The sequence below is a fragment of the Pan troglodytes genome, chromosome 1, assembly GCF_028858775.2.
Source record: "Pan troglodytes isolate AG18354 chromosome 1, NHGRI_mPanTro3-v2.0_pri, whole genome shotgun sequence".
Lineage (NCBI taxonomy): Eukaryota > Metazoa > Chordata > Mammalia > Primates > Hominidae > Pan > Pan troglodytes.
In genome coordinates this window covers 114,688,229-114,708,578 of record NC_072398.2, presented here as the reverse complement: position 1 = coordinate 114,708,578, position 20,350 = coordinate 114,688,229, and the positions used below count along the sequence as shown (strand labels likewise).

General features: G+C 35.3%; 1 protein-coding gene across 1 annotated transcript in view; it reads right to left on the bottom strand.

The window, feature by feature from the left end:
* MAN1A2 (mannosidase alpha class 1A member 2) overlaps positions 1-20,350 on the bottom strand; it is a 157,300-nt gene that overhangs the window by 42,966 nt on the left and 93,984 nt on the right. The window contains exon 8 of the mRNA XM_513685.8: positions 17,035-17,128. Coding sequence (XP_513685.2) covers positions 17,035-17,128 — 94 coding nt within the window. The remainder of the gene's footprint in view (positions 1-17,034; positions 17,129-20,350) is intronic.

Sequence of the window (20,350 nt, the reverse complement as noted above, 5' to 3'; positions counted from 1 at the left end):
AAGGACCTCTTCAAGGAGAACTACAAACCACTGCTCAACTAAATAAAAGAGGACACAAACAAATGGAAGAATATTCCATGCTCATTGATAGGAAGAATATTCCATGCTCATTGATAGGAAGAACCAATATCATGAAAATGGCCATACTGCCCAAAGTAATTTATAGATTCAATGCCATCTCCATCAAGCTACCAATGACTTTCTTCACAGAAATGGAAAAAACTACTTTAAAGTTCATATGGAACCAAAAATGAGCCTGCATTGCCAAGACAACCCTAAGCAAAAAGAACAAAGCTGGAGACATCACGCTACCTGACTTCAAACTATACTATAAGGCTACAGTAACCAAAACAGCATGGTATTGGTACCAGAACAGATATATAGACCAATGGAACAGAAAGAGGCCTCAGAAATAACACCACACATCTACAACCATCTGACCTTTGACAAACCTGACAAAAACAAGAAATGGGGAAAGGATTCCCTATTTAATAAATGGTGCTGGGAAAACTGGCTAGCCATATGTAGAAAGCTAAAACTGGATGCCTTCCTTACATCTCATACAAAAATTAATTCAAGATAGATTAAAGACTTAAACTTAAGACCTAAAACCATAAAAACCCTAGAAGAAAACCTAGGCAGTACCATTCGGGATATAGGCATGGGAAGGACTTCATGACTAAAACACCAAAAGCAATGGCAACAAAAGCCAAAATAGACAAATGGGATCTAATTAAACTAAAGAAGTTCTGCATGGCAAAAGAAACTACCATCAGAGTGAACAGGCAACCTACAGAATGAGAGAAAAGTTTTGCAATCTACCCATCTGACAAGCGGCTAATATCCAGAATCTACAAATAACTGAAACAAATTTACAAGAAAAAAAACAACCCCATCAAAAAGTGGGCAAAGGATATGAACAGACACTTCTCAAAACAGTCTTCTTTTGAGACATATATATATGTCTGTATATGCAGCCAACAGACACATGAAAAAATGCTCATCATCACTGGTCATCAGAGAAATGCAAATCAAAACCACAATGAGATACCATCTCACGCAAGTTAGAATGGCAATCATTAAAAAGTCAGGAAACAACAGATGCTGTGGAGGATGTGGAAAAATAGGAACACTTTTACACTGTTGGTGGGAGTGTAAATTAGTTCAACCATTGTGGAAGACAGTGTCACAATTCCTCAGTGATCTAGAACTAGAATTACCAGTTGACCCAGCAATCCCATTACTGGGTATATACCCAAAGGATTATAAATCATGCTACTGTAAAGACATACGATGAGTTGTAAATGATGAGTTGATGGGTACAGCAAACCAACATGTCACATGTATACCTATGTATCAAACCTGCACGTGTGCACATGTACCCTAGAACATATATATATACCATTCTAAGCTAGTGGGCCATATAACAACAGGCCACAGGCTGGTCTCCCATAGTTTGCTAATTGCTGATTTGGATGTCACCAATATATAGGGCAAATTTTGTCATCCTGTAAAAAGAGATGAGGTTGGTGAGGCAAAATGGAAAGGGTTAGAAGAAAAATTTCTAGGAATATCAACATTTAAGAAGCTGTGTAAAGAACATGAAACAAATTTCCATCCTTTGAAACTGGACTGGCCTTGCATTTTGCTTTGTTTAACTGAATCTGGTAAAATGTAACAGTGTGCCAGTTTCAATCCTAAGCCTCAAGAAGCCTTGCATGCTCCACTTCTTTTTGTGGAACTGTCACTGCTATGTAAAAAGCATGGTATCTCCTGATAGATGATGAGACCACATGAAGCAGAGCTGAGTCCTCCCCAGTGGGGCCAAGCTAGCCTTCAGCCAACTTGTCATCTACCTGCAGACACATGAACAAACCCAGATAAGATAAGCAAAGCCCAAGCCAGATCAGCACAATCACTCAGGCAACCTGTTGATTCCAGAGAAATAAAAAATTGTTTTAAGCTACTAAATTTTAGAGGGGTTTGTTATACAGCAATACCTAGTACGTTGTCCTTTTTTTGGACTAGTCTATAGGACAGTAAGAGGGTCAAATTATTTTTAGTGAAGTGATGGGGAGCAGAGCCCAGAATGCAATGTATTGAGAAGTGAACAGAAGGCAAACAAGAAAAATAGACTACTCCTTTTTTTTTTTTAAATAGGCTTTACCAAGACATGAAGAAGAGGTACAGAATATTTGCCAGAAGGAATCTATGGCATTGAAAAACAGTTGAAGTAGAGAGAGGAACCTACTGGCTATGAGAAAGGAACCAAGAAGTTTAATATAGCATAAGTAAATGCAAACACCAAAAAAGAAAAAGTTCAAGAGTTGAGAGAAGATAGGATCCAGACAGAGCACAGGTCAATGGATAAATACTGGGCAGAACAGTGGATGCTGGATTCTCTGAGACTGGAGAAACAGAAGATCAAGTGGGCAAATAAATGAGTTGATAGGTAAAGAGATTTCTTGCAGAAGGATCTTTTCTTTCATCTTGACTTAGGTCATCTGGGTGGGGTTGAGGGAAAGGTGTAGGTAACGAACCATTAGGAACTCCTAGAGGAAGTGTTCTAAAAATTAAAGCAAAAAATCTAAGAGGATAGAATGGAGTGTGCAAAAAGCAATAATGAACAGAGGGATTAACTCTTTGAACCTCAAGTTCATGATAAGGCTAGGCAATGGGGTAGTGAAAGTACACAAGTTTTCATGTTGTTCAGAGGGAAGATACAGTAATGATTAAGTCTAGATGTTGTTAGAAAAAATATAAACAAGATATAAGTTAAAATTCAAGGGCAACTGTTAGAAAAAGATGGAAATATACATATATGCAAATACTCAAATGAGTAAAAAAATGAGGCAGCATGGGGTAGGATATTTTAAGAATGCCCAGTAAATAGGAAGAAAAATAACATAATAGGAATTGACTTTTTTTAAAAAAAGTGCTTCTGGCTAAAATAGAGTAATGGGTACTTGAGCTTAGCCTGAAACCTAAAACAACCAAAAACTTTGGACAAAATACATGAAACACTGGTTTTCAAGACAATGAACATCAGACAACAGAGGATAGTAATCGCTAAATGATGGAAAACAAACAAGGTGAGTCCCATTATTGCCTGTAAATTACTGCATCAAGAAAATTTTCAGGCAAAGGCACAGAGAGAAAAAATTAAGGCACAGACCTATGGACTCTCTAAGTTTCAGAAATAAGGCTGAGTCTGGAAAGACTGGGGAAGCTACAGTTTATAGGATAGTATACCAGAGAGAACAGATGTGCAAAGAAAGAGAACCCCAGAGATCTGCAAAGGATCTCCCTTGAGTATTAAGCAGAGTACTGAGCAGCACTTGCATGTGAAGAAACTAACTGAGACAATGGAAAGAACCACATGAAAGGACTGGTGGGAACACTGCCTGTGCTTACAAAGAGCCTACTGGGAACAGTGGATGTTCATACCAGCCAGACAAGAAAAATTCATAATTCACAGGACATTTAGTATAGTACTCAGGAAGATCTTGCCTCACTGAGCAATGCACCAGATTCACCTAAAAAATCCTAAAAGCAAAACAAGAAACAGGTCAAATTATTTCCAAGTAACTTAACTGTAACCCTAAGCAAAGTTCAAGAAGATTTCTAGGGATAAAAAAATATCCAGCACATAGAATCTAGTCAAAAATTACCAGGCATGCAGAGGCAAAAAAAAAAAAATAATAATGCACAATAAGAATAATGATTGAATCAAAATCAATCCCAAACTGATCAATTGATCAAACTGATCCAAAGCTCAACATCACTGATCATTAGAGAAATGCAAATCAAAACCACCATGAAAAACCATCTCACACCAGTCAGAATGATTATTAAAAAGTCAAAAAATAAAAAATGCTGGTGAGGTTACAGAGAAAAAGGGATGCTTTTATACTGGTGGTGGGAGTGTAAATTATTTCAACCATTGTGGAAGACAGTGTGGTGATTCCTTGAAGATCTAGAGGCAGAAATACCATTTGACCCAGTAATCCCTGTTACTGGATATATACCCAAAGGAATATAAATCATTCTATTATGAAGATATATGCAAGCTTATGTTCACTGCAGCACTATTCACAATGGCAAAGACATGGAATCAACCTAAATGCCCATTAATAATACACTGCATAAAGAAAATATGGTACATACACATCATGGAATACTATTCAGCCATAAAAAGGAACAAGATCATGTCCTTTGCAGGGACATGGCTGGAGCTGGAAGCCATTAGCCTCAGCAAACTAATACAGGAACAGAAAACCAAACACCATATGTTCTCACTTATAAGTGAGTGCAGAATGATGAGAACACATGGATACATGGGGGAACAACACACACTGGGGCCTGTTTGGAGGTATAGGGGGAGGGAGAGCATCAGGAAGAATACCTCATGGATGCTGGGCTTAATACCTAGGTGATAGGTTGATCTGTGCAGCAACCTACCATGGCACCCGTTTACCTATGTAACAAGCACATCCTGCACATGTAGCCCAGAATTTAAAATAAAAGTTGAAGAAGAAAAAAAAGAAAGAAAGAAAATGCAAAGGACCTAGAGAGCAAAAACGACTATTGAGAAAGAACAAATTTGGAAGGCTAACACTATTTGACTTCATTTATAATAAATCTACACTAATCAAAACAGGATGGTGTACACTGTGTTGATTGTGTAGATTTAATAACAAACAGAATAGAGTCCAAAAATAAACATACACTTAAATGTACAACTGATTCTTAACAAAGCTGCAAAGGCAATGCAGTGAAAAAAGGAAAGCCTTTTCAACCAATGATGCTGAAATAATAGAATATTTATATGTAAAAAAAATAAACTTTGATCCCTATAGAAAAATCAACTCAAAATGTCTCACAGATGTAAATATAAAACCTGAATCTATAAACTTTTAGAAGAAAACATAGGAAGATATCTTTGTGTGCTTGGGTTAGGCGTGCTTGAGTTAGGCAAAGATTTCTTAGATATGACATAAAATATAATTCATAAAAAGCAAATTGGAAAAATGGACTTCCTAATTAGAATCTTCTGCTTTTCAACACTATTAAGAGAATTAAAAGATGGGGTGAAAATACCTTCCAAGAATATATCTGATATAGGAATTGTATCCAGAATATATACTGAAATCTCAAAACTCAACAATTAAGAAAATAATGTTTTTAATAGGCAGTAGACAAGAGATTTGATCAGATAATTCATCAAAGAAGATAAATGGATAGCAAAGAGTATATAAAAAAGATGTTCAACATCGTTAGTCATTTGGGAACTGCTAATTAAAACCAAAATGAGTTACCACTACACATCTATTAAAATGGCTAAAATTATAGTTCTCCTTGAAGAGGTCCTTCACATCCCTTGTAAGTTGGATTCCTAGGTATTTTATTCTCTTTGTAGCAATTGTGAATGGGAGTTCACTCATGATTTTGGCTATTATTGGTGTACAGAAATGCTTGTGATTTTTGCACATTGATTTTGTATCCTGAGACTTTGCTGAAGTTGCTTATCAGCTTAAGGAGATTTTGGGCTGAGGCGACGGGGTTTTCTAAACATACAATCATATCATCTGCAAACAGAGAATTTGACTTCCTCTCTTCCTATTTGAATGCCCTTTATTTCTTTCTCTTGCCTGACTGCCCTGGCCAGGACTTCCAGTACTATGTTGTATGGGAGTAGTGAGAGAGGGCATCCTTATCATCCTTATCTTGTGCCAGTTTTCAAAGGGAATGCTTCCAGTTTTTGCCCACTCAGTATATTAGCTGTGGGTTTGTCATAAATAGGTCTTATTATTTTGAGATACATTCCATCATTATCTAGTTTATTGAGAGTTTTTAGCTTGAAGGAGTGTTGAATTTTGTCGAAGGCCTTTTCTGCGTCTATTGAGATAATCACGTGGTTTTTGTCATTGGTTCTGTTTATGTGATGGATTATGTTTATTGATTTGTGTATGCTGAACCAGCCTTGCATCCCAGGGATGAAGCCGACTTGATCATGGTGGATAAATTTTTTGATGTGCTGCTGGATTCGGTTTGCCAGTATTTTATTGAGGATTTTTGCATCGATGTTCATCAGGGATATTGGCCTGGAATTTTCTTTTTTTGTTGTGTCTCTGCCAGGTTTTGGTAACAGGATGATCCTGATGTCATAAAATAAGTTACGGAGGATTTCCCTCTTTTTCTACTGTTTGGATTAGTTTCAGAAGGAATGGTAGGTACAAGCTCCTCTTTGTACCTCTGGTAGAATTTGGCTGTGAATCTGTCTGGTCCTGGGCTTCTTTTGGTTCATAGACTATTACTGCCTCAATTTCAGAACTTGTTATTGGTCTATTCAGGGATTCGACTTCTTCCTAGTTTAGTCTTGGGAGGGTGTATGTGTCCAGGAATTCAAACCACTGCCCAAGGAAATAAGGACACGAACAAATCGAAAAACATTCCATGCTTATGAATATGAAGAATCAATATCGTGAAAATGTCCATACTGCCCATAGTAATTTACAGATTCAGTGCTATCCCCAACAAGCTACCATTGACTTTCTTCACAGAATTAGAAAAAACTACTTTAAATTTCATATGGAACCAAAAAAGAGCACATATAGCCAAGACAATCCTAAGCCAAAAGAACAAAGCTGGAGGCATCACATTACCTGACTTCAAACTATACTATGAGGCTACAGTAACCAAAACAGCATGGTACTGGTACCAAAACAGAAATATAGACCAATGAAACACAACAGAGGCCTCAGAAATAACACCACACATCTACAACCATCTGATCTTTGACAAACCTGACAAAAACAAGAAATGGGGAAAGGATTCCTCATTTAATAAATGGTGTTGGGAAAACTGGCTAGCCATATGCAGAAAACTGAAACTGGACCCCTTCCTTACACCTTAGACAAAAATTAACTCAAGATGGATTAAAGACTTAAACCTAAGACCTGAAACCATAAAAACCCTAGAAGAAAACCTCGGCAATACCATTCAGGACATAGGCATGGACAAAGACTTCATGACTAAAACACAAAAAGCAACGGCAACAAAAGCCAAAATTGACAAATGGGATCTAATTAAACTAAAGAGCTTCTGCACAGCAAAAGAAACTATCATCAGAGTGAACAGGCAACCTACAGAATGGGAGAAAATTTTTGCAATCTATCCATCTGACAAAGCGCTAATATCCAGAATCTACAAGGAACTTAAATTTACAAGAAAAAAACAACTCCATCAACAAGTGGACGAAGGATATGAACAGACACCTCTCAAAAGAAGACATTTATGCAGCCAACGAACATATGAAAAAAAGCTCATCATCACTGGTCATTAGAGAAATGCAAATCAAAACCACAAGGACATACCATCTCACACCAGTTAGAAAGACGATCATTAAAAAGTCAGGAAACAACAGATGCTGGAGAGGTTGTGGAAAAATAGGAATGCTTTTACATTGTTGGTGGAAGTGTAAATTAGTTCAACCATTGGGGAAGATAGTGTGGTGATTCCTCAAGGATCTAGAACCAGAGATACCATTTGACCCAGCAATCCCATCACTGGGTATACACCCAAAGGATTATAAATCATTCTACTATAAAGATGCATGCACTCATATGTTTACTGCAGCACTGTTCACAATAGCAAAGACTTGGAACCAATCCAAATGCCCATCAATGATAGACTGGATAAAGAAAATGTGGCACATATACACCATGGAATACTATGCAGCCATAAAAAAGGATGAGTTCATGTCCTTTGCAGGGACATGGATGAAGCTGGAAACCATCATTCTCAGCAAACTAACACAGGAACAGAAAACCAAGCACTGCATGTTCTCACTCCTAAGTGGGAGTTGAAAAATGAGAACACATGGACACAGGGAGGGGAACATCACACACCGGGGCCTGTCAGGGGGTGGGGAGGTAGGGGAGGAATACCATTAGGAGAAATACCTCATGTAGATGATGAGTTGATGGGTGCAGCAAACCGCCATGGCACGTGTATACCTACGTAACAAACCACGTTCTGCGCATGTACCTCACAACTTCAAGTACAATTTTTAAAAAAAGAAAAAAGAAAATAAAATGAAATGAAATGGCTAAAACTAAAAGACTGATCATATCAAGTGTTGGCAGGTATATGGAGAAACACTACTGATAGCAATGTAAAATGGTATATGTACTCTGGAAAACAACTTGGTAGTTCCTTAAAAAGTTAAACATACACATCTACTATTTGATAAAAGCAGCCTATTCCTAAGTATTCCCCGAGAGAAGTGAGAACATATGAAGGTGTGTAAGTCAGTGTTCATAGCAGCTTTATTTGTAATAGCCCCAAACCAGAAACAACCTAAATGTCCATCAACAGGAGAATGGATAAACAAACTATGGTATTCCATACAGTGGAATTCCACTCAGAACTACTGATATACACAACATAGATCAATCTCAAAATAATTACGCTGAAAGAAGCCACATAAAGAGTACAAATAAAGGATGCCATTTATCTAAGATTCTAGAAAAGGCAACCCAAGCTTTAATGACAGAAAGCAGATCAGTAGTTGTTTTGGGGGAGGGGGAAGGGAGGAGGTTGAGAGAAGGAACATGAAAGGGTATGAGGAAAAGGGTGATAGATATGTTCACTATTTTGATTGTGATCATGATTTCCATAGGTGTACACCTACTTTAAAACACCAAGTTGTACATTTTAAATATGTACAGTTTATTATATGTAAATTGTATCTTAATAAAGCAGTTTTTCAAAAATAAACAAAACCAAAGGATATTTGGAATTAGTCCAAATCTATCAGTAACCTCCACCAATTTAGTTGTTTTGACTTAGTTTTTAAAACACTGAGACTCTCAAACTGAAATTTTTAAAATCTATATAAATACTATTTTTACTAAAGATATATCTAAACTAAAATTGCCTAGGAACTTGAGAATAAAGAAATGGTCAAAATAAGAGCTGGAGATGGATAGAGGGGTTACATAGAAAACTTAAGGAGAGTAAAGAATAGGAAAGTAAATTGATCAAAGTAAAAAAAAAAAACTCATGGAATACTGGTGATCCACATAAAACTGGAAATTGTACGTTTATGGTAACTTTAATCTGTACTGTTATTTTCACCAGCAATGCTTAGTTGACTCTGTACGTAAATGGGAAAAGTAGGTGGCTGGGTTGATACGAGTTTTGGGATTTGTTAGATAAAATAGAAAGAGAAAAGTATACATACATATATTCTCAAATAAGTTTGGATCCTATGCAGTCAGGTTGAATACGAAAGGAAGCAACAGGTAATCCCACTTGTCCAACCATTCAAGACCTTTACTCCACTGTTCTCCTGTTGTACCCAGCCAGTTAAACATCAACTGTGGATCAGCCCAGCTGTCAGTCTGTTTTACTATTACCTCCAAATTTACCGTTTTCACCATCAACATGAGCCTCAACACTGCCTGTCAACTTTTCTATAACTCCTTCATTAATGTTCTTTCCTATTTCCTGAAGAAGATATTTGTTATTTGTCTTAAGTCCCCTACTGCTCTACCTTCTCTGCTATCAGCAGTTAAATGCCTTCTAATTCACAGAGAAAATATGGACCACTCGGTGGAAGAAATCTATAAAACATGTCTTTCAATTTTCTGTACTTCCGCCTATCACGTAAGGTGACCAGGGAAGACTTCATTGAAAAGGTAACTTTTGAGTAAAAAAACCTGAAGAAAGTGAGGGATTGAGCTATGTGAATATCTCTCGAAAAATCATTCCAAGCAAAGGGAGTAGTGGCTGCAATAGCTCTGTGGTGGTGAAGTGCCTAATGGATTCAACAAGTGACAGAAGGCCAATGTAGTTGGAGAAGAATAAATGAAGGAAAAGAGATAATAAGAGCCAGATCACAGGGCCCCAAAAGGACTTTAGCTTTTACTCTGACATGAAAAGTAATGAAGAGTTGAATAAAATGGCATAATGTGACTTACTTTGTAAAAAATTACTGGCTCCTGTATTAGGAATAGACTGAAAGGGGCAGAGGCAGAAACAGAAAGGCCAATTAGGATGCTATTATAACAATCCAGGCAAGAGATGGTGACTTGGCTCAGGGTAGCGGCAATTGAATTCTAGTCATATTTCAAAGGCAGACAGAACAGAATTTGCTGAGAAACTGGAGTGGGGTGTGAGATAAAGAAGTAAAGGATGACAACAAGATTTATGGCATGAGCAAGAATAGACCTGCCATTAACTGAAATGAGAAAGACTGGAGGAATAACAGGTTTTGAGGTGGACAGAATTATTAGGAAGAGCTCATTTACAGATATATTAAGTTTCAGGTATCTATAAGATATTTAAGTAAAAATGTCAAGTAGATAATTGGATATATGAGTACAGAGGCCAAGGACAAGGTGAGGACTAGAGTTCTAGATTTGAGAGATGCCAGCGTGTAAATGGTATTTAAAACTATGACACTGGAGAGAAGAAAGAATGGAGGACTGACCTCTACAGCAGGGTTGTCCACCAATCTTTTGGCTTTCCTGGGCCACATTGGAAGCACTGTCTTGAGCCACACATAAAATACACTAACGCTAATGATAGCTGATGAGCTTTTTAAAAATTGTAAAAAAAAATCTCATGTTTTAAGAAAGTTTATCAATTCGTGTTGGGCTGCATTCAAAGCCATCCAGTGCCCTGGGTTGGGCAAGCTTGCTCTAAGGCATTCCAACACTAAGAGGCTAGGAGTAAAGGAGAAAACTAATAATAATAATAAAAAGACTGAGTGAAGCATGAAGCTAAGTAAGGCTATGAGAAAAGCAAAAGAATGTATTGTCCTAGAAACTAAAAGTGCTTTAAGAAAAAAGAAATTCTTACCATTATATTACATCACATCATGTATTTGTTTATTTCATATCTCTCCAGCAGAATGTAAGTTCTCCAAGGGTATTAGGGACACTGTCTACTTGTTCACATCTATATACCTAGCATCTGGAACAGTGGTTGATATTTAGTATCAGTGAAATTAATGAATGCAAACATCCTGTAGAGAAAATATATTCCTATAATACTATCACACATAAAATTGATATTAATCTTTTAATGGGTATTTATATATATATCCTAATATTTTTCCTTTTCCCTAACAGGTGGTTGCAAGAGAGATTACTATATTTAAATAGTTTATTTAACTTAGGATTTTCTTTTTCTGTTTTCATTGAGTAGGTAGGAATTTATTGATAAGAGGACATAGAGAAGGCGGAAGGTATTCCAAATGGAAAAAGGTGCAGTTAAAATGGGGAAACGAATATTTCAGAAATAGTCAGAACTGACAAGACTTAGTGAAGAATGAATGTAGGATACAAAGGAAAAGATAAAATCTATGATGACTACCACTCCCACAGACAGCTATCCTAGATCCAGATCCGTATTATATTAGCTTTCTAGTATGTCCTTCTGCTGTAAGCCTTTCCTTTTCCTAATTTAGCCTATTTATTACAATGTATTTTATAGACAGTTTTAACAGAATAAAACTAATCTTGTTCCTTCATTAGTTTTCTCAAAACCTGATCCGGTTTCTTGTCAGTATCTGAATATGACACCTTATGGTATATGCCTTGTTTAACTTTTAACAGAGTATATATATTCACTGAGTGCAAAAGGAAGAATGTGAATTAGAAATGTTATAATAACAAATCATATTAAAACAAAATTAACCTTATTATTGAACAGAGAATTTACATTTTCTTGTCAATTATCTTCAATAAAAACAAAATATACAAACAAAAAAAAAAACCTTCTCAAGTGAGAATTCTGTCCACCTTGCTTTACAGACCATCTGAAATTACATTAAAGCAAAAGAATACCACTAAGGAACTTGAAGCTACTTATTTTTCCTGTAGAGTATATGCCTACATGTCAAATTTGATAAACCATGTCACTCTAAGGTCCTTTTGATATTCAGAAATTGATTAACATATTATAAAATACTCCTAAATAGCAATGATTCATATGATTTATTTCAACATGTTATACAGTTAATGGCAGGTTTCTAACAGAAGCTATTTCTTGAAGTCTTCTTATGGGAAATTCTAGAATAAAAACTAATTTGAAGCATTTTCAAACGTATTATAAATATGATCCACATGAATTTTCTATTAAATAAGTACAATGAGAACAGATAAAGATGCATAGAGAAGTTAAATAAATTATCTAAATTATTAAGCAAGACAATCAATTCATTTTCTAACTCAAAGGGGCATAACATGTCCATTCTTGTTTTTTCCACAATTATAAATTTAGTAATATAAAACAATGAATCAGTAATGACTGATTTCCTATATTTTCTTCACTTTAATCATTAAATGACATAGGCTAAGTATTGTGCTTAGAAAACTAGCAAAAAAAAAAGTTTTAGAAAAGAAAAAAAAACTAGTAATTTGCCTTTAAATCTAGGTTTCTTGCTATATTCTTTTACATCTGTTGCCAAGTACTTTTCCTGAAGGTAATTACCAGTAATTATTCTCTGTGATTGCTATGTGCATGTCACAGACATTATCATTACTCTAATTATAATACAGTTAGCCAAAGCTGAATTGTTAAATTTCAGTTCAATTAAATGTTTGTTTTGCAGACTATTTATAAATATGACAGATGCATATAGCTCAAAGATAATAATAAAATTTGATATACTTTTCAGAGGCTGATATAAAATATACAAAAACATTAAAAGGAACAAATTGGACAATTTTGTAAGGACTACAGCTGCTAAAAGGATATCAGGGCAGCTCGCTAGGATTTTAAAGATCTTCTGCCAAAATAACCAGTGAATAGCTCTTTCTATAACATTGAAATTAAAAACTGCTGAGAGTGAATATATTATAAAGTAATTTGAATTTATTTTGTGAGAAAAAAACAGAGGAATAAAAGTTATCTTTTTTGTTGTAAATTTTATTGTGATGAAATGTATATAACACAAAAGTTGCCATTTTAACTATTTTGACAGTGTACCATTCAGCAGCATTAATTATATTCACAGTGCTGTAAAACCATCCCCACTACCTATTTCCAAAAATTTTCATCACTGCAAATACAAACTCTAGCAATAACTCTCCATTTTCTTCTCCACTTTCTTCTCATCCAAAGCTTCTGGTCAACTCTAATCTACTTTCTGTCTCTATGAATTTGACAACTCTAGATATTTGATATAAGTGGAATCATACAATATTTGTCCTTTTGTGACTGGCTTTTGTTGATTAGCATAATGTTTTCAAGGTTTGTTTGTATTATAGCATGTATCAGAACTCCATTCCTTTTTATGGCTGAGTAATAGTCCATTGTATGTTTATACTCACATATTGTTTACCCATTCATCTGTTGGACATTTGAGTTACTTTCTCCTTTTGGATATCATAAATAATGTAACGAACACTAGGCTACAAGTATCTGGTTGAGTCTCTGTTTTCAAATCTTCTGGGTATATATAGAGGAGATGAAGTGCTGGGTCATATGGTAATTCTATGTTTAACTTTTTAAGGAACTGCTAGGTTTTCACAGCAGCTGCACCATTTTACATTCCTACTAGCAGTGTACAAGGGTTCCAACTTCTCCACATCCTTGCCAATGCTTATTTTTCATCCTTTTGATTACAGTCTTCCTAGTAGCTGTGAAGTGGTATCTCAGTGAGTTTATTTGTATTTTAATGTTAACCATCTTTTTCATGTACTTATTTTCCATTTGCATATCTTCTTTGCAGAAATGACTATTCAAGTCCTCACCCATTATTTAATTTGGTGATTCGCCTTCTGTTGTTGAGTTGTAGGTAGTTTGTCTTCTGTTATTGAGTTGTAGGAGTTCTTTATATATTCTGTGTATAGACCCTTAAAAGACATGTGATTTGCAAATATTTTCTCTCATTCTGTGGGTCGTCTTTCTTTCTCATAGATAGTATGCTTTGATGCACAAAAATTTTCAATTTTAATCAAATCCAATTTATCTTTTATTTTTGTATTGTTACCTGTGCCTTTGGTGTCATATTGAAGAATCCAGTGTCAAATCAAAGGTCATGAAGATTTTCCCCTATATTTTCTTCTAAGAGTTTTACAGTTTTGGTTCTCAAATTTAGAGTCTTTGATCTGTTTTGAGTTAATTTTTGTAGATAATATAGAGTAAGGGTTCAACTTCATTATTTTTCACATGGCTATCCAGTTTTCCCAACACAACGTTGAAGAGAAAGAGTTCTGTTTTTTGGATTTGGTTTTGTTTTATTTTGTTTTTTGAGAGAGGGTCTCGCTCTGTCACCCAGGCTGAAGTGCAGTGGCACAATCGCGGTTCACTGCAACCTCCACCTCCTGGGTTCAAGTGACTCTCCTGCCTCCATGTCATCAATGCTGTACTTTTGATCATTTTAAGGCTGGCAATTCTCAAACTGTGATTTACTTTTCTGAGTATCCTTATACTGGCATGGAAAATGGGATTCTCTTTTTATTTAAAAATGTTTTTAAGCTAACATCAAAAGTAATAGATGTTCATAATCAAATCTGGATAGTAACAGTAAATGAAAAGGAGAAAATAAAAACACAAATTCAAAGAAAACCACACATAACACTTTGGTTTCTATTTCTATGGTGTTTCCTCTCCTTTTCTAAATATCTTTCTAGATATGTCATTTATCTATGTCAGGTATTCTAAAATATAACTTTTAATGGCTGCATAGTATACTATATCTGGACAGGCCAAAATGTATTTAACCAAATCCCTATTACAAGACGTTTAAAAACTGCCCTGTCCAATGTAGAAGCACTAGCTACAAGTAGCTAATTAAATGTAAGTTAATTAGATTAAAATTTAATATGTAATTCCACAACCATACTAGCAACATTTCAAGTGCTCCATGGTCACATGTGGCTAGTGACTACTGTATTGGATAATACAGATAATAGGAACTTTTCCTCATTACAGAAAGTTCTGTTAGATAGAACTGCTTTAGATTGCTTCCAAATTATCCCTATTATAAACAACCCCAAGATTATTGTAAATAAACTTTAATATATAGCTCTGAAAATTTATTTGGAATAAATTGCTGGAAATGAGTTGCTGGCTCAAAAAGCATACAAATATATATACTCTGGAGAGTGGGTACAGGAAGATGTTACCCCCATGCTGTTCTCTTGATAATGAGTGAGTTCTCACAAGATCTGATGGTTTTATAAGGGGCTTTTCCCCGCCTTGCTTGGCACTTCTCCTTCCTGCCACCATGTGAAGAAGGATGTGTTTGCTTCCCCTTCTGCCAAGATTGTAAGTTTTCTGAGGCTTCCCCAGCCCTGTGGAACTGTGAGTCAATTAAACCTCTATCCTTTATAAATTACCCAGTCTCAGGCAGTTCTTTATAGCAGCATAAGAACAGACTAATACAGAGGTTAACAATAATATACAGGAAAACTGACATCTTTTTTTGTAGTTTCTGTTTTACGTGACATGCTTAGAAAAGGCTTTCCTGATTATATATTCAACCCTTTTTTTAGTAGTTTTATGATTTCATCTTTTACATTTAAATAGTAATACCATATAGAATATACACTGGCATATAGAATATACACTGGCATATAGTCTAAGACAGGAACTGAACATAATTTTTCATATATATTATTATATCATTATTTTATCATAATATTCTCAAATCTCAATACAACTCACAGGGGTAAAGATTTATGATTGATAGAATTCATCCAAATTACTAAGTAGACATCCAATCCAGTCACTCTTATCTGAAATAAGAAAACTACGTTTTTACATTTTAGAAATGCAGCTCTCAGGGTTTTGTTTTTCCAGAAAATATCATTCCCACTCAGTCTAGGCATTAGAGCTTTTATCTTCTTCAAAATAAAGAGAAAAATGAGTCATATGTAAATAATTTCAGGAAACAGGAAAAGTAAGTATAAAAAGAGTCAAAGAAGATTGAGATCTATTCCCAGATCCATGAAAGACATAATTATATTGACCTATCTGCTTTCCTTTCATAAAATAAAAGACAATTTCCTAGAAAGGAACAAAAAGACAATTCCAGGGCAAATGTTTTCCTATTCTTGGTACTCACACCAGCTTATTTTCTTACTGGCAGAATCAGCAGTGTTTTCAATACTAAAATTAAATGATCATTACTTTTGTCTCTTATTTACTACTTATGATTTCATTAGTCTCAAAAATAACTGAATCATGTTTTATTAGCGGCAAAGTTGCAATCTCTATTATTTGTTTTTGTTTTCCTAACTTTTAAAAGAGAATAGCATTGATAAACCTACAATTACTAAAATTCTGTAAGTTCCACATTTCCACAGAAATATTAGTTGTTACTTTTAAAAATCAATTCCTTCGAAAATAAATGAGTTCTAATAAGAAAAATTACCCTCTCCCTAAACAAAATACTTTCCCCTCAGGCAGAGGGAATCATTTTTACCACAGTTTCATATAACAATTGGTTCCTTCCTGTACAGTAACATTTATGTGTCAGCCTATCCTGCCAGCCTGTGAATTCAGGCCAAGCCCTATGTTCTTTCTCCATCTCAATCTCTTCTAAGAACTTAGCACAGAGACTGGTAAATAATGAAGGCCAGGATGCCCTCTTCTTAAAATGAATGAACAGACATGGCTTATCCAAGAACAACTGCCCCCCTTCTAGTAAATACTCGTTTGTTTTTCATACTCCTCCTCTACCTCCCTCTCCTAAGCTGTGCTTTTATTTACATGAAGATATAATTTATTAATAAGAGTTTTTAAGTACAACCTTCAAACTGCCACACTATATTTTAGCAATACAGGAAATAAAATACTCTTAGGAGACATGTTATTAACATTTCCATTTTATAAGTGGGAAAACTGAAGCTAAGAGAGATCAGAAACATGCCTAAGAACAGCACCAGCAGACCACAAGGGTTTCTAACTGAGGGTTTCTAACTCCATGTAGTGTACTTTTTACAACATCAAGCAAAGAGTTTTCAGACAAATAATTTTTTAAGAAAGCCTCAGGTATACTAGAATACTTACACTGACCCCAGCGCCCTGTTCTGGGGTTCAAATAATTTGGATAAAGACCATTTGGACGATCCATTTTCTGAAGTAGTTTCCGAATGTGCATAACCTGAGTAAAAAAAATTAAGAATGCAATTAATAAAAATAAGTGTCATCAAGGCTTAGTTTTAATGTAGGCTTTGTGTTTTTTCTTACTCAGAATCTACACCTATTCCCTGCCTTTGTGTGTGTGTTGGAGAGGCGGGGGGAAGTCAGGAAAGCCTTCTATTTCTTAAATGACTCATTTTTATAAGATGATATGTGTTCATTATTTTAAAATCAAGCAATAATAAAAATAATACAGAGAAAACAGCACAGATAGAAACCATTTTAAATCTCAACATGCTACTACCTAGAAATACCATCTGAAACATCAGTTATTTTAAACATCATTCTAGACACAGTCAACACATATATATTCAAATATAAGAACGGAAATAACTTCACAGGAATTGAATCATAAAATGCCATTGTATTTTGAAAAGTTATTAATTTGAATTGAACAGATAAAAAAGTAAATGAAGTAAAACAAACTGTTGAACTTTAAATATTGTTCCCACAATAGATATCTTTAAGTTCCTGAAATTCCAAATTTTAAAATATCTCCCTGAGAGTAAGGGGGAAAGAAAAATCATGAAATATATTAAGAAGCTGGAGACTTTCCTAGGGATTTATTTTGATTCAACTCTAGATTAGGTGAACTTTGTAAGTGCTTTTAAGGGGGCCCCTGGAGGTGGGAGGAGGTGTTATGTTCCTTGTACTCTTATTTGTTTGAGAATATTGTCATTACATTTGATGAATAACCTGGCTGGTATAAACTTGGGAAAACCTTCTTTTTCAGAGGACCTGATATATACTTCACTTTTCTGGACTTGAGTACAATATCAATTCTTCTGCCACAAGGTTTCCCATCGTCATTCATTTGGCTGGATTTTGTCTTTAAGTAGTTCAGGAATGGACTCAGGGATGCTGTCTATATTCCCTGTGTTCTTTCACATTTGAGACCAACACTATGTATAACAATCTCAATCTGAAAAATTCCATAGACCACTTTTTAGATAGTTCTGGATGATGTTATAAAAGGTGAGAAAGTTAACTCTTCTGTCATCCAAAAACTGTATACTATTCAATTTTTTCTTTCTTACCTATCATTTTCTTTCTGTCTCCTTTTATTTCCACACATTTACTAGCTTTTCTCAATTTTGTCTTCTAAGCTCCTTATATTTTGAACACTGTTTTTCTTTGTATTGCTTCCATTTTGGCCTTCATTTTGTTGATAACTATTTTTTCTTATACTTTGTTACTGATATCACATCTTATTGTCTCTGAGCTCTTGTATCTCTGTTTATATACTTGTTCTACAGAGATGAAGGCTTTACTATGTTTTCTCTCATGGTGATATTTGCTTGGAATTTTCAATTGCTCTTTTACGTATTTTGTGCCCACAATTTTCCCTCCTTTTCCTTTTTTCTAGTAATATCTTTGCATAAATTCTGTACCTGTTCTTTTTTAACAAATTACTCATTACTATTTTCCTGAATGAAAGTTTTGACATAAAACACCAGGTAAGAGTCCAGACATAAATATGTTTTTTTTAGACTTTGCTTCTCCCCAGCCACTTGAGATTGGAAATGCAGCACAATAGTGAATCTGTCATTCATTCCCTTCCCTCACCAAAGTCCGCAGGCGCAAACAGCTTGTCTGTGAGAATCCTTACTCAATTCTGTTTTTCCAGCTTCTCAACACATTATATCTAGTAAGGTCCAAAGAAGAACTCACCATTAGCCTGTGATCCTGTTCTCATTGCTGCTCATGAGAATTTGAGTTTTGTATGTCAAGTTACACCATCTAATTTAGAGAACTGTGCTCTACTGGCTTTGTATTTTTCAGTCTGCAGACCCAAACATCCTCTCTTCCGTTTATACCAAACCTGTCTCTGATCTTTACTGCTTATATGCCTACTTTTCTTCCGATTTGGTGTTATGAAGTATCAAGTATCCCTTAATTTTGTTAGAAATGGAATTTGCAGTGTTCTGTTTCTTTTTTTTTTTTTTTTTTTTTTTTTGACAGAGTCTTGCTCTGTCGCCCAGGCTGGAGTGCAATGGCTCGATCTCAGTTCATTGCAACCTCTGCTTCCCAGGCTTGAGTGATCCTCCCACCTCAGCCTCCCGAGTAGCTGGGGAGTACAGGCACGCCCCACCACACATGGCTAATTTTTGGTAGAGAAGTGGTTTCACCATGTTGCCCAGGCTTGTCTCGAATTCCTGAGCTCAAGCGATCCACCCACCTCGGCCTCCCAAAGTGCTGGGACTACAGGTGTGAACCACTGTGCCCAGCAGTGTTTCTTCTTCTTGCAGCTTTTAGGTTAATTCCTATGATTTAGGTCTTCTACTTCAGGAAGGCCCATAAGTTAAATTATGTTTATTTTACAAATCTATTATCTTTTTAATCTCTGCTTTTCCTTTGTTTTGACTATGACTATCTCTTGCTTTTATTCCATGTAAGTAATTCAGTTTTTAACTATGTGCAACGAGTTCTTTGTTGTTTTCCATTAGCTATGGGGATACATCATTTTAGGTCTCAGCTTGTTTCTTTAGCTTCACAATATTTTTATATCACTTTATTGTTTTATTTTGGTTCTGAGTTCTAACTCTGTTAAATTTAATTTCTATTATGGTATGAATTACTCATGGTGACTTTTTTTTTTTTTTTTTACTGTTTTTAAAATTTGAAACTGGATTCTTTATCAGTCTTCTACATGCTATATACCACTCTGCTTTTGTTTCTAGCAGTATGTTTGCACAATTGCCATGCTTTCTGTTTTATCTTGTTCACATTTACCAGGGTCAGTTCTGACCTGAACTTTGTTGATTTCTCCTTGAGTTCCTCGTGTGTGTGCGCGTGTGTGTGTGTGTGTGTGTTTCTCCCTTCTTGGATACAATTTGAGATCTGGAGTACTAGTGTACTTCTACTTGATCACTTGAAGCCTATGTGTTCAAGAAGGATGAGAGGTGAGAACTCTGCTGGAGCTGTAGGCAATTACATATTTGACGCCCTGGGCACTGGTCTCCCTGGCAAGACAGATAGGGAATACTAGGAGTTGGTTGACTCTCTTTTCCCAGAAAGGTTTCAGGATAGGGTAGGAAGCAGACTTACATCTCATTCCAGAAATCAGAAATCTTTTCGTTTTTGTTTATTTTGGTTATCAAATATGACATGAAGTTACATCTTTTCCTTCTTTTATTGCCTTTGATGAATTTTTACTGTCTTTAATATTTTTATTAATATAACT